The 15,619-nt window shown below is 40.3% G+C and overlaps 1 protein-coding gene and 1 long non-coding RNA gene across 4 annotated transcripts in view; one reads left to right on the forward strand and one right to left on the reverse strand.

Annotated features, from left to right (window-relative positions):
* Positions 1 to 15,619, reverse strand: part of KLHL29 (kelch like family member 29) — a 403,205-nt gene that overhangs the window by 252,070 nt on the left and 135,516 nt on the right. For all 3 annotated transcript variants that reach the window (XM_057427613.1, XM_057427614.1, XM_057427611.1), the window contains one exon: positions 1,999 to 2,304. In XM_057427613.1, coding sequence (XP_057283596.1) covers positions 1,999 to 2,259 — 261 coding nt within the window. In that variant the 5' untranslated portion in view covers positions 2,260 to 2,304. The remainder of the gene's footprint in view (positions 1 to 1,998; positions 2,305 to 15,619) is intronic.
* Positions 3,145 to 4,285, forward strand: LOC130609060 (uncharacterized). The gene is made up of 2 exons (XR_008974706.1): positions 3,145 to 3,249; positions 4,121 to 4,285. It is a non-coding gene; the product is annotated as an uncharacterized LOC130609060 (long non-coding RNA).

Genomic DNA, 15,619 nt, shown 5'->3' on the forward strand with positions numbered 1-15,619 from the left:
ATAAACCAAGCTACCACATCATTCTTCTCACTTGTGATTTCCTATTTATATGCATTTAATTTTTTATGCCTAACCATTAGCTGGATTCTACAAGGGAAAGGCACTGGCTGGTTACACTGCTAACCGCACGTGTAAATCTGCTCTGTGTGAAGGAGAGACACAGTCAGGCAGGGTGAACACAAGTATGTAGGAGCACCTGATGTTTTCTCTAACACTGTTCCACATCATGAATTGAAGCTTGTTAGGCACCATTATCTGCAGCTCTGTCCATCCTAACTCACTTTGTTTTCAAAGTTTTTTCCTCTTCCGTACAAGCAACTTTGAATTTTTAGAGTTGTTTAGCTGATACTTAGCAGAAGAGCCTGGGACAAAGACTGCATGCATTTCTAAACATTTATTTTATGAGAGATTACACAGCTGATTAACAGTTCTCAGAATAAAAGGCATCTCATGTTACCTCCATTCTAGCCTATTTATTGCTTTTGATCTGTTCATGCCAAAAACATTCTTACTAATGAAAGTCATCAGAAAATTGCCTAATAAGGCAATTTAGAGGACAGTTCACATTGAGCATATGATCAAAAGGCATTTAACTTGCTGTTCCTGCCTCCTCTCCCCCAGTAAACACATGGTTTAATGGCACTGCTACGCTTCAAAATGGTTTTGAACATCTGGGAGAAGGGCTGATCAGCTCCAGACAATCACTGGACTCTAAGCAGACCCAGAAAAACAGGTCATGATAAATGAAATGACTCCTCTGGCTCCAAAATTGCCTCAATCATCTCCAGACAAAGCATGATTGAAATGCATCTATCTGTGGATAGCATCTGGAGAACTCTAAATATGTTTTGATCAGAATCTGGATGGCTTCTTTCAAATGAAAATAATTTTAAGATGCTGTGCAAAATTTTTAAAACCAATCACACTGTAAACTTAGCCCTAATGTTTCCTCCTGCAGCACTGACCTTGTTTTTCTACAGTGTGAAAAAAAAAAAATCAATATAATAATGGCACTGCAGTAAAATTCCAGCTTGCTCTTGGCTTACTTTAAATAACTTTATTGTCTCCTTTCCCTCTGTCTGCATCTGCTGTCTTTGGCACTTGCAGTTATTAAAATGAAACAAAGTTGAAAGAAAATGTTAAATATCATAAAAAGAAAATCAGCAGTGCTTCTGGCTCACTTTGCTATTGCTGTGGTCACCTTTACAGTTTGCCAGGGTTTTGTATTCCCCAGCTGTTCTACCTGAATTTGCATGCAGAAAGAAACCCCAACTTTCTCCTGGAATAACAACTTATACTTTGCAGATTTAAAACCGCTAAATGGTTTAAAAAAATGGAAAAGTCGCCCTCTTCCCTCCAATTATATATTAGAACAAAAAAAGTCCAATGATTTACTAGTGATTTCAATTCTTTGCTGCTTAATATTTTGTTACTCCTTAGTGTGTACTCCTGCACAAATGAGAGAGAGCCTGGTTATAGCAGTCCCACTGTTAACACTCCAATCTGCACTCAGAACAAGGCTTTGAGAACCTTATAGGAAAGTACCAACTAAAGAGAAGAAAAAATGCTGTTCAACCAAAATGATGCCCTTTAATCACTTTCCACTCCCTCTGGATGAAAACCACATCCACTTGTTGTCAACCACAGCTCTGTCTTGGTCAACAGACAAGAACATCATCCCCAAAGGCAAAATGGGAACCGCACGTTCCAGGGAAAGCAACAGAAAGTCCAAATGTAGGCAGTGCTGAAAGGAAAGGAACATTTGCACTGCTTAGGACTCTCAGGAGCATGGGAACCCTCAGTCCTAGAGCAAGAAAAACCTACTCTAGTGTATGCACAGCACACAAAAGAATAAAAAAGACATTGCCCACAGAATATTTTTTCCTCCTCTTGGCTATACCACAAACACGCAGTTTTCAAAGGAACAGATGAAGCTCCATCTCTAACATCCCTCAAGACACCAACCCCAGAATAAAACAGAAAGAGCTATATTCTTACTTTGGTATTTGAAGCTGGAGATGAGTTGGCCACCAAGCTCGTGATCACATCGCTGTTGACAGTGGTGCAGGCAGCGGTGGCCGGGGTGGGGAGGCGGGAGGGGACAATGGGCAGGGGCAGCAGCCCAGGGCGGTTGTTGCTGTTGGTGTTCACGGCGCTGCTGCAGTTGGTGCTGCTGACATGAGTGCCGTTGGAGCTCCAATCCCGGCGATCCCACCCGGCCCGGTAATCTCTTTCAAACCGGCTGTGGTGCCGTGACATCTCGATGGAGGGCAGCTTCTTCTCAAAGGGAACACGAGAGCTTGCCTGAAAGGTTAAAACCAAAGACGTGTTAGGAATAAAGTCCCAGCACAGCAAATGTACTCTATAAGCACCAGGGCAAGAGCCTGCCATGCCTCCTCTGCTTAGGAGAGCAGTTTCTCCCCTTCTCCCAGCTAACTGTCAGGAGGAAGAGAGCAATGTTGTAGTACATGGTAATTCAGAACACAAATGAGAGTTTGGACAACTACAAACATGTGATGGAGAGACCAGTCCATCAGACCTGAGGAAAGACGATCTGCTCAAATTCTCCACCAGTATAACAAGCAATAGCAGGCAAAACATGAAAAGCCAAGTTAGATGAAAATCATCATTCAATCTTCTGATAGCAGGAAATGGTTCCAAGAGCTCTGTCTTGGAGTTTTCTTAGCAATCATCAGTTCTGCAGCTCTTTTCTGCACCTGAAGTGTGACCAAATATTTAACCTAAAGATCACAGGAAGAAAAATCTACCTCTCAAATCTAGCCATTGTTTCTCCATTTTCAAAGCCAAGTATCATTTTACACAGCCCCTTCTCTTCCTTTTTGCTAGACCTCCACACTTGAAGCTCCTACAGAATGCTTTACCCTGTGATACCCATGCTCTCCACAGTGTGGCTGCTCCTCAGGGCAGGCCAACATGTCCTGTCTCTTCTTGTGCTTTTGGTTAGGCTTAAAACACTTAATATACCTAATATGATCAAATGACCAACTTGGTTTGTGTGATCATCCTGTTCTTATCATTACTTAACTCCACAGTCTTTGTTATCCATTGATTTTATCTGGCAGGAGCAAGATGTCTGAACACAGTGCTGGGAATTGAGACTCCCAACATCTAATCCTAGTTCTCATATGTTATGTAGCCTAGAGCAGCTACATCAGCCTTCCTGCCAAGGTCTCCTAACCTGTAGAATGTAGAAAGAGCAACAACGCTCTTTTCCCAGCTGAGATCAGAGTAAGTGAAAGTTTACAGCATCTGGAATTGAAGAACAGTATAAATAAATGCTAAATATATTTATTCCCATAAATAAATAATGAGTATCTAGGTTACTGCAGCATCTGATTTATTTTATTTGCACCATGTGATCCAGTAAGTTCTTTGTAATAATACCATCAGGTCAGTTGAAGCCAATCTTGCTTCAAAAATTCTTAGATAGAAAAATGGACAGATAATTCTTAGATATAAATTCTTAGACACAAAACCCTCATTTGCTTATAATGTCTGCGGAGGGAGCTGAAACCAAGCTTACCTAGAAGCTTCAATATAAGAAACTACTTAAAAGAGACATAATTTAGAAGTGGCACAAAACAGTGCACTTATCAACAATGTTAGATATTCATCTGGTAGAAATAAAACCAAAAAGGCAAACAAACCTGACTATTATGACTAAATAATTAAATGCTCACCTGGTCCACCAGAGATCTACCAGCCTCAGACACAGAAAACTCTTCCTCAGGTAAAAATTGGGTAATATAGACATGTATTAAAAAAAAACAAATTCCCTCCACAATCTTCAACAAAAGGCTGAACCAAATCTCCCAAGAAGCTGCCTCTGTGCTGGTTATGTTGCCCCTCTGCAGGAGTAACACCTCCAGCAAGAGCGTATATTGGGACCACACAGCAGTGCTGTAGTAGTTGACCACAAAATTATCATTCCTGTTAACCCAACAGAGTCAGATATATTTGTTCTGGTAGAATTTCATGTAAGATTTGACTTGATGACTTGAGGGTTGATGATTCACTAATATTTACTTAGGTTCTTCATTTTTGTATTTTTGTGGCCATCTGATGTGTTAATTCAGAAATCTCACTTCATATTTTCCAGAGGACCATCTAGACATGACAGCTATATACTGAATGTGGCAAAAACCAGAGACACAAGTGCTGTGAAAGATGCTGTAGAGAAAAGACATACTTCTGGTTTAGTAGAGTGAAGACAGCAAGTTTTTGCTGTAGTGGCAACCATCTCAGAATAAAATCAGTACCTAAAGATAGTGTCTTTAAAAGGTTAGAAATTCCACAGGTATAATTTCCCTTCCTTTAGTTTTATGAACCTTTTGAAAAGCCAGGCAAAAAGGGAGACGATGAACTGCAAGCTGCAATTTCAAAAATATCCGTTATTATTCCTTGCCTTTGGAAAAATTTCTTTTTAAATCCGCATGGTCTCCACCACTGAATGAAGCTATCTTTTTTGACTGTTTGGATGGGGGCGGTCAATGGAATGCTCTTCTCCTCCCAAGCTCAAGGATCTCCATTAGCTGTATTAGTGTACTTCTTGACAAGTCAACCAGAGAGAACCAAATCACATATCCCCCCTCCCACCCACACGCTCAAGTATATCTGACATTTAATTCAGCGGAGAGCAGAAGCACACATGCACATAAGTCAATAGCTAGCAGTTTTTGCCACATGATCCAAGACACCATGCCCCCAGCAGTTCTACTATCAGATGAGACTGACAGGCAATTACATCAATAACAAGCAGGAAAAAAGCCTGTGACTAAACCACGCATTAAGAAGTTTACTTAAAACTCAACCCCCTCTTCACAAGCAAATTCACTTATTTGTCCAGCTACTGTATTTCATGTTATTTCCAATAAAAAACAAAAGACAGGGCTGAATGTCACAGATTTTTCTACGCACTGCATTAAATATACCCTGCTTGCTTCAACATGTCATTTTTGGCTGGGTACAAAGATATCTGACAGCAACAAGATGTGTAGAAAAACCAGAGGGGATAACTATCTAATAAATGAGTATTCAGCTGCTAGTGCTTGCTATTAATTGTATAAAATTAGAACCAATATAAAATGTTCTCATAAATAGCTGCTTGGTGAGGTAAGAAATGGTTTGTGAACAGGCTAACTAATTTTTAAATGTATTTTTGGATCCAGAGTTTATGCTTTGTCTAGACTATTTTTGTCAACGATCATCATAATAATAATGCTTTAAACATATTTTGTACTCATAAAGAAAAACTTCTCCAACAAAGTGTGTCCTGAGCCAAGCATAATCACCACATTCCTCTGCACAGAACTTGACACAGGGCAGCATAAACCATCTTGAGAAATGGCAGTTACAGAGGCCAGTGGAAACCACACACGAACAGCATGGAGGACAGCAGTCACTGCAATCAAAGATGCATGAGTGTTTTCATCCTAACACAGCTAACACCAGTTCCACAATACATGATTTTAGGCTAAAATTATCTAGACATGGATGGAGTCTTTTGGATTTTTTTTTTTTTTTTTAAGAATAAACAACAACAAAAACCCCTTCTGTTGGGGAGACAGAGTGGAGAGGGTTCTCTTTAGGTCCACCTAAACAGCACTGAGGAAGAGAAAGGTTTTTACCTTGTTTTTCAGACTTGGGGAACTGCCAGTACTGTCTGCACCAAAGTTACAGCCCCAGCAAACCTTGGCTAATTGCAGATCTACCAACCTCTGTTTTGGGGCCAATTTTTCAGCTAACATGAAGCTACCAACTGCCACGTCCAGAAGACAGTTCTTGATCAGATAAGCTTAAAGCTGTATTAGATACATCTACCATACATCAGAGCTATAAATACACAACACAGACATAACCAGCAACAAGAAGAACGTATGATTTGTGTATCTCAGAACAGAAATCCAGGAGGAGGCATACTGCATGCTGTTAGTCCTGAAAATCACTGCACAGCTAATTCAGCTGACATACTATCTTGTGAAGGTGGTACCAATGAGACAGGCCTTCCCTCACTCTCTACTCAAGACATAATCACTGGAGCAGCTGGGCAATTTTAATCTCAACCAGAAAGGAAACGTGTGCTCCTGTTTGTCACATGGAATCAAAAGGAATTTATTGTGCAGCCAAAAGGAACAAAACCCCTTTTGGACTGAAACCTCCCGCCCCCTGCTAAAAAGAAGAGAAGAGAAACCCATAGTTGTTACTGGATGAACTGATAAATTCAAAGCAAAAAGAAGATCAAACTGGTATTAAGGTAGGGCTGTGGATAACGTTAAAAAGCCACAGAAGAGAGATCAAGCAACCAGAGGAAAATAAAAATCCCATGACAAATCTGAGATGAGATTTAGTGATATGGCAAAGCCAACAAAATGCCTATCTCAGTCCTCAGAGACTGAATCCTGTCTGTGAGTTGCAAAAATCATACCAAAACACAGACAGGTTTCAGAGAAGGGTCATGCAAAGTGCTCTGGAGCCAGGCACGAGGATTATACATGCACAGGACCCTTTCCTCCATAATTTGTTTTACAGCAAGATGGGTCTGTTAGGGTAGAACAGGGAAAAGTAACAGACTAATGAAACAATACTGAAAGCCCTTCTGAGGAATATGACAGGCATCTTCCCCAGTCCTTCAAGGCCAAAATATGCAATGTAGCAGGTGAGAAAGACCGTAAAAAGAAATTACTTTAAATCTATCACTCCTGAGGGAAAGTAATATGTGAGAATACCCCTGCTAGAGAAAATAATTTTATGTATGGCCAAGAGTTTTAGAAATGTCTCAAACAAACAGCTTGCTCAACAACAAAATTTGAGCAAGTTTTTCCACAGAACATGAGCGTCTTCAGGACTAAAATGTCAGGAACCTACAGAGGTGCCTACAGCCAGCCTCCAAAGCTACCCTGAACACTTTGGCCATTTGGAAATATTCCTACCTTCTTAGTTGAAAAGCCACCTTCCTCCTGGTACTCATTTTTCACCATATCTCTTATGCAAGCTCCTTTGTTCCTTGCTTCCACACACATACACAGAGGCAAGAAAACCACCAGAGGCATTTGAGATAGCATCATGCTAACTACGGGCCTCTTACCAAGTTCAAACAGATTATTGCTGCAGATTTATTAAACTTAAGTGGTTAACATTCCATTTTATGCTTGATACATTTAAACACAGCCCTCCTTCCCCCAAGCCCAAAGCACTCACTGTTCTGCAGAAAAAATGCTTCCTATTCATGCTGTTCTAAACGACAGTCCGGCTCGAGCCTTAGAGCAGCCTTTTCCCTGCTCTCCATGCTTATCTAGTCAAGGTCTCCTTAAAATGCTTGTCCTCGCAGATATAAATATAAAGAAAACCAGGCTTTCAGCCAGTCTGAAGATAGAGAATCAGATTTCTTAGACTATTAGTCAACTTCATTAAGTGAATTCAAAAATAAAGGTCAACCTTTTAATTTAAATTTTTCCTGGGTAAGCATTTGTTTCTAAATTTACCTTTTAAATAATAACATTAGAGAAATACGATCAGCGAGAGAAGCTGGGAGACAGAGCAATGGAAGTAGATAGATGGCCATTAGGGAAATGGAAGAAAATAAGAAAGAGTCTATAACATTAAAATAAGCAGTTAAATAGCCCTATGTGTTTTCAGACTGGATGAATGGCAGCACAGATAAAACAGTCTATTACAGAGGTTCAAATGCAGTTAAGTGCATATAAAGCCTAAGTATTTTATGAAATCCACACCAAAAAAAAAAAAAAAAAAAAAAAAAAAAAAAAAAAGACGAAGAAAAGAAAGATTTGCTGTAATCAGATCTAGCATGAAGAACTGTAACTGATAAAGAAGATGTCTAAGTACCTAAGCTTGAATGATTTCAGATATACGCTGCAGGGAAAACATCACTGGATGCAGTTTTATCAGAGCATACTGACACAATCACCTCATCCTGAGCATAGGACTGAAGACATAATTTATGCACAAGGCACCAAAATCACACTGAAATACATCAGTGTCACAATAAATTCTGGATATAACACAGTACTAAGGTCATACATGCGCCCATAATACACACGTGTAAATAAGTCTTTAAGAAAAAATAAAGTAGGGTACCAGTAGACCTTGCAGCTTCAGGAGCTGCTCTTCACTTTGGAAATGTGAAAACCAAAATGTTTTATTAGAGCTCAACATTATTTATAACCTACAAAGACCTTCTTCAACCCATATGGAATCACTGTTATAAGCCTACATAGATCTGACTAATCCATTTGCACAATTTTTACTGAACTTCTTTTTTTTCCATTTGGGTGACTTCATTGAAAGGCTCCTTTGTTAGACAAAAGGCAGCCAGAATCCAATCAAGAGATTCTGTAAAGCTGAACTACAAGCAGCTGTGTAGAAAGATAAGGACCCAAAATATTTGAGGGACAAGGAAACAACTTTATTATCAAGCAAGGTCTACTTTTGTAAACCCTTTAGTCCTGCAAATGGTTATAAAGCTCTTGTAAAACCCAAGACAAGGCAGAGACTTGAGCTGCTTTGCTACAATCAGCTCCCCCACCCCAAAAAAAAAACAGAAAAAAAAAACAGAAAAAAAAAAAGCCCAAATCCTACCCCTGCAAGTGGTAAAGGAGCAGTAGATTTAAGAGATTATATAGGATTTAATTTTCCAAATATATGCTGGAAGAGGTAATGCTTTGGGATGTACTAAAAAAGAAGCAACACAACAGTGTCTCCTCACGACAGTGTTCACTATGCAGGGCGCATAAATGAGACTTTCGGTTCCATGTCTTAAAATATTCTTTTGGTTCTCTGTCTTAAAATACTGTAGAAAAGTCTGTACACTTATTATTTCTGAGTACTTAAAATAGATATGGAAATCTCTTTGGATAAGTGAATAGGTAAACCAGAGCTATCCAACTGAACAACAATAATAAAAAATAGCCACAGTGAGAGTGACACCTTACCTTACCAGTCTGGTTTCTTTCTCTCCAAGTTGTGAGAATATGATCCTCCTAAAGTAGGAATTGGTAAAGTATCTGTATGTGTATTTTTTATTATTAAGCTTCTTGGAAATTTATCTTCAATGTGATCATTTCCTATATTTCGTCATTTGCTTTCAAATGCTAATCCCTTAACAACCTGAGTGGAATAGATAACATATCCTGCAATTCACTGATCCTAAGCATTGCTAGGGTGAGAAAAATCCACTGAGGACCAGAGGTGTCGTGGTCCTGCTGCTGACACTTTTTGAACAGATGAAGACCAGTCCCATCTTGAACCCTGCTGCATGCAAAATTCGGACATACACGAAATCATGGGGTTTATATCAGGTGCAGGAGTTTCCTTCTGGGGAAGTCCCCATCACAAAATCATAGAGTAGTTTGTGTTGGAAGGGACCTTAAAGCTTATCCAGCTCCAACCCCCCTGCCATAGGCAGGGACACCTTCCACTAGACAAGGTTGCTCAAAGACCTGTCCGACCTGGCCTTGAACACTGCCAGGGATGGGGCAGCCACAGCTTCTCTGGGCAACCTGTGCCAGTGCCTCAGCACCCTCAGAGGAAAGAACGTCCTTCTAGTGCCTAATCTAAATCTTCCCTCTTTCAGTTTAAAGCCATTCCCCCTCGTCTTGTCACTAGAGGCCCTTGTAGAAAGTCCCTCTCTAGATTTCTTGTCAGCCCCTCTTAGACACTGGAAGCTGATCTAAGGTCTCCCTGAAGCCTTCTCTGCTCCCGGCTGAACAACCGCAGCTCTCTAAGTCCAAGAATCCTGGACTATTTTGAAATGGTCTTTATCCACATCCTTAGGTGCACTTACTGTCAATTATAAATTGATAGAAAATATGTCAAAATAGACTGTTTCAGGATCTGTATCTGTGGAAAATTCCTAATTCCATTCCTCTCCCTTCAGGCATTTACTGGTAAGATCTCCCACTTTATCTGGTTCTCCCCATTGGCTTGCTTCAAACCACCTTCCCCCTCAAAAGCCCAGAGCGGAACTCAACCCTCACCACCCTCTGTTCCCAAAAATCAATTCTAGCTGCAGTTTGCTGCAGGTTCTTGGGCTTTCCAAGCCCCTTCTGCAGCAACGCAACTGGAATGTTGCACAGCAGTTTTATAAATGAAAATCCACCAGAACTTTACACAAAGGCATAATAACTTCCTCAGATATCTCTACAGAGTCCCAGGTGGCCGGCACTGTCTGGAACCCAGCCTTGTAAAAAATGGGGAGAAAGAAACACATAATGTTCCTCTGCAACACTCCTGCTTGCAAAACACTGCCCAAAACATTGACTTTCCTAATTCAATTATCTCATTAGCATGAAAAGCAAACAAAAGAAAAATAATGCCAATAGCTGCTATGCTAAAGGCTGGTTTGTGGAGGGTTTGTGCAGACTCACATAGCAGGATCAGTGGCCAGCACACCCACCCTCAGCACTGGGGCTGGCTACATGTCAGCCAGTGGCCAGGGTCCAAAGGTGCTGGTTGGGGAGAGGTGGAGAAGGGGAGACAGGGACACAACCAGATTTCTTCTGGGGAAACGGGCCATCTTCTCAGAATCCATTAAGTGGTTGCCAGGACCTGACATACCTAATCTTGCCTAAGACTTCATAGTTAATAAAGCAGAAATGTAGAATAAGCTACCGTCAGTGTTGCCAAATGTCACAAATTAGATCTCACAAAATTTAATTAACAGGATCTTCACTCTTTTGGGGCTGGTTCTTGTGGAAGGGAGGAGGAGGGGACTAGGTCTTCAAATTACATTTGGGCAAGGCAGGAGAAATTTCCTTTGATTTACTGCCCTTCTCAGTTTTTCAGCCCTTGGGGAAGACCAATCAATCAGTCAAAACTATTAGAGGAGAAAGCTCTTTGACAATGAAAGGGTTAAATGCAGTATATTTTCCAGCATAAGCTCTCTGCATCACAGATTCCACTGCAAAACTGTATAATAAAGAAACTGTACTTCAAAGTTCCTTCTTGGGGATATTTTTGGGTCATCCTACCTCTACTACTCTTCACATTTAAAAAGGTTCAGCTAGAACCAGGGAAGTAGTAAAATTTCTCTTCCAGGACCAATGACCTCTGAGCATACAGTTTTCTGACACATATTTTGTTAAAAGAAGACATCTGTATCTCCCCAAAATCATGACCACACATACAATTACAGCAAGAAACAGTCACTAAGCATCTGGTATATAAAAAGTGATTATTAAATGCAAAATGCTTCAGAAGAAAAAAACAAGAAACATTAAATCTACTGCACATTAGACTAGCACAATCCATATCAACATGGATCCATGAACCTCTGAGGCTTTCACATGATTCACTTCACGCTGAGGAGGGACAGTGCGGTTTATCCCAATCCTGCAATAAGGAACTGAATTTCCAGAGACTATGCAATTTCCCTATATCGAGAGGAATAACTACAGGTTTTCCAGTTTCTGGCACCTGTAGCATTAGTACCAGATGCACCTTTTCCTGGCTGGAAATATTGGACTTCTGGTCACCTGGCAGACACTTGAGACTTTCAAATCTAAATGTTCCCTTCCTGGTGCAGTGTATGTCATTGAAGTTGGCCAGAGCCCACATTATCTGTCCATCTGCAGTCACAGCTCATCACCTCTTGTGGCCTAACCACATTTCATAAAATGGATTGATTTTATTTTCAGTTGGTTCAATGGAGTAAGTATCATTTACATCCCCTTGCTATTTTTGCTTTGTTTTGAAAGGCAATGCTTCAAGAATTAGAGGGACAGTCCCACCATCCTAATGAATTAATACCAGTCCCAGTATCAAACGTAACTGCTTCTCAGCTTGCTCCTCTGCCTCTTAAAAGCTATCCCTGTTATCACTCCTTCTTTCACCCTTTCTTGCTTCTCACTTCAAATTGCCACCAGTGACTTGTGGTTTACCTTTTCAACTGCTGGATGAAGACTGTTTGCTGAATGCAGTAAATCAGCAACCTACCTTCTCTAAGCCAGAGGTCTGAAGCTTTTAATTAGCTGCTTTAGAAATAACACAATCGAATGAGAATCAGCTCATTTCTCAGAAGCATGAACCACTCACCATATCTCTCTTAAGATATGTTAGGTGATTTAGAACCTTTAAAAATTACAGAGAGAAATCAAATCATGTTTGGAAAGCACTTGCTCAATATGGATTAAGAATACCAAGAATCTAGTTAAGAATAAAACTTTAAATCCCCTAGATTTGCAAGCACTGGCCAAAATGTTTGCATTTTATCCCAAGTAGCAATCATCCATTTTCATCCAACCACAGCTGTCAAAAACTCTATATGCAGTCTTGTAGTGAGATTCTTATATGCCAAATGCCTGTATAGCAAACATCTGGCCTCACTTCTGTTCCATGGATTAGCCAAAGCACAAGTCCATCAGTTGTTTTTTTCCTGCAACTTCTGTTTTTTTTCTCTCTCTGCTGTGCCTCAGGTCGTTTTTCTTAAAATGAAATCATTCAAATAGGCAGAAAGAACAGAGGAAGGAGGAGTAAGAAGAGCTGTAGCATCTGAGTAATCTTCCAGTGGGACTAATTTTACTAAGTATTTGTGCTACTGCTACCAGTCAATCACTACAAGTATTATTGGGAAGCTAAAAAAGAAAAAAAAACCAACTGAATTTAGTAAAGAACATTGGCATAGAAAGAAGGAAAAATACATATGTTGTCCTATAAATTAGAAGCTGAGTTTACTCAAATGTCCTCAATATCAATACAAAATGTATTAACATTAAAAAAAAAATAAAATAACTTGCTGTTCCCTTATTTTGCATTCCTTTTACATCTGTACTTCTCCAAGGCAACAGATCAGAATGGTGCATTGCTTTCCCCTTAGGCCAAGTGTAATAAACAGGCAGGTGTAATATAAGGCTGCAGTGTCTCAGCTCTCCTCCCAAATAATTGATCTTCCAGGCCTACAGTGCAATTCAGACTTGGAAGCTCCCTTCACATGCCTTATTCCTGATCGGTCAATTATTTCAAATCAAGCAGAATTAAAGTGTTATTTTTGTGAGGGGGAGAAGATATTCACCAGTGACCAAAGTGAAACTAATAAACTAATTTCTCTTTACTGCCTTGGGCAAAACAGAAAAATTCAGCTCTATGAAAGCAAGACTACAGCTGTTTCATCAGCCTGTTGCCCACACGTGCTTGCAATTTACTATCTTTAAATTCAATTTTTGTTCACACAACTGTTTTGGAAACAGGAGACAACAAAAAGAAAACAGCAAAAAAGGAAGCAGTGAGGGTATATGACTCTGCAAGACATAGCTGTGCAGTGCAAGCTTCCCAAGAGGAAGGCAACGGCACTCTCTTGTTCTTTGAAACAGAATGTATTCCTCCTGCCAGTAGCGAATTTATCCAGTAGATGTCAATACCAGCAAAATATATGTGTAAAGCCAAACTTAACAGCAACAGTCGTCACTTCAATTTACAGGAATGCAGCAGAGGATAGTTCAATATTTGGATACATCACATACTTATTTGTTACTGTCCCACCCCTGCGTCTTTCAGAATGGATCCTGCCTGGTCTGTCAATAAACATGTGGAGCAAAACAATCTGCATTTTGCTTTTATAACAATTTTGTCTGGTTTGCTGAAAAATGAAGAAAGTTGCTCATGAGCATGCAATTACCTTCAAATTAGATCAGAGGAAATTTTTCAGAGGAGGAGCAGGGAGGACGGTGGGCAAAATGCTGTGTGTTGCAAAGCAACTACTACAAGCAAGATCTTCATGGTTACTAAATACAATCTGAAGAGGCCTGTTCTCTTCTGACCTTTTGCTGCATGGTTAAGCAATGCAATGATTTCATGGATTTTGCTCTTTCTTCAGTAAGCTTCTCAGCCTGCAACAGGTGACCCGAGATTCCACGCTGACCCCCAGGTCAACAGATACCTGTTGTTCCTGTAAGTTTTCCCTTTTCTGCAACACGCCAAGGACAGTTTGTTGTAAGCCTTTTAGTGTTATTATCACTCAAAAGACTGAATTTGCTGACAAGTTTTAACCATGCAAAAAACCAAGGCCATTGCTGTTGACATATTTAAATCTACTACTAAGATCTGGCTGTTTGAACAGCTTGTGTGTAGAATCTGAAGTACAGATTTCTGTTTCCTTTTTTGTTTATTTTTAGATAAACCTTGTGTTTCTACTCTGCAATGTTTGCATTTGGCTTCTGAGCATGCAGTAACTGCATACATTATATGCATTGCTTAGAGACACTTTGCATCACAGCCCATCAGGTTTTTTTGGACAGACGAAAAGAGAAGGAAAATAACAGATCATTTGCCTGATTGACTAATCTTTCCTCACATTGCCATCTCCCCATAAACATGAGGAGGAAAAACAAAAGTGTGTTGTGACATCTAATAGAGAGACATTGAGGCAAATTATTTTATTACTGCTACAAAACTTCCTAAGGAGTTTGTTTTCACAGAGATCTAAAACATGGCAAGGAGAGAAAAAGGAATATATTACAGAGACATCACTTTGCGTAGAGTTACTGCTCACGTGTAAACCCAACAGCTCTTAAGAGAATCATACGTCCTAGGTAACTGCAGCTGCAGCTTATCTAATCAGTTTGGCCAGAAATTCAGGCACTTTGAGAAAGCAAAAACAGTGGCCAAAACCAGAGACTGTGATTTACCATCATTTAATCAATTCTTAGGCATCAACAGAAGTGGGTAAAGAAGATCAGGCACAGGTACTGCACTCCCAGTAAATAGTCCTAGCAGATGATTCCCTGTGAGAGAATAAAGTCACAGCTCTGAACACTAGGGAAAGAAACTGAATGACAAATCTAGCCCTGTGCGGTGCCTTCAAACCCTTTTCTGGGAAGCCGCATCCTGCTCCACTGCTCTGGGCGCAGGCATGTACTATCCAAGATGGAGCCATAAACAGTTTGGAGAAAAGACACATACCTTATGAGGCACACCAGAGTTTCACAGCCTTCTATGAGCAATTCTTTTAATTACCATCAACATTTTCTCTGAAACCCCATCTCAAAGAAGCAGTGGAAACTTTTGATTTGCTGTTGACACCTTGATTGCCGTGGGGATGAGTCACTGCACCATTCCTGTTAGGCTTATGAATTTATAGATTTTTAAGGCCAAAAAGCACAGGAGGCCATTGCGATTGCTCTGCTTTGACTCTGTGAACAGCACAGTCCTCCTGCCTCATCCAGCAACCTGCGTGCGTGACAGAAATAGAGGCTAGGGAAGTCACACATAAAATTATAATATATTAAGGGATGCCAAAACAAATCTGGAGAGGGACTTCTCGCAAGGGCATGTAGGGACAGGACAAGGGGAATGGCTTTAAACTGAAAGAGGGAAGATTTAGATTAGATACTAGAAAGAAGTTCTTTACTGTGAGGATGCTGAGGCACTGGCACAGGTTGCCCATAGAAGCTGTGGCTGTCCCATCTCTGGCAGTGTTCAAGGCCAGGGACTTGGAGCAACCTGGTCTTGTAGAGGGTGTCCCTGCCTGTGACATGGAGGTTGGAACCAGATGATCCTATAGGTCCCTTCTAACCCAAACCATTCTACGATATGTCTAAGCTTGCCCATAAACAACTGAACAGCTCCCTCTCCAAAAGTAAAAATAAAT

The sequence above is a fragment of the Pezoporus wallicus genome, unplaced genomic scaffold (genome assembly GCF_028554395.1).
Source record: "Pezoporus wallicus isolate ANWC-B61680 ecotype Strahan unplaced genomic scaffold, APGP_CSIRO_Pwel_v1 contig_6464, whole genome shotgun sequence".
In the NCBI taxonomy this organism is placed as follows: domain Eukaryota; kingdom Metazoa; phylum Chordata; class Aves; order Psittaciformes; family Psittacidae; genus Pezoporus; species Pezoporus wallicus.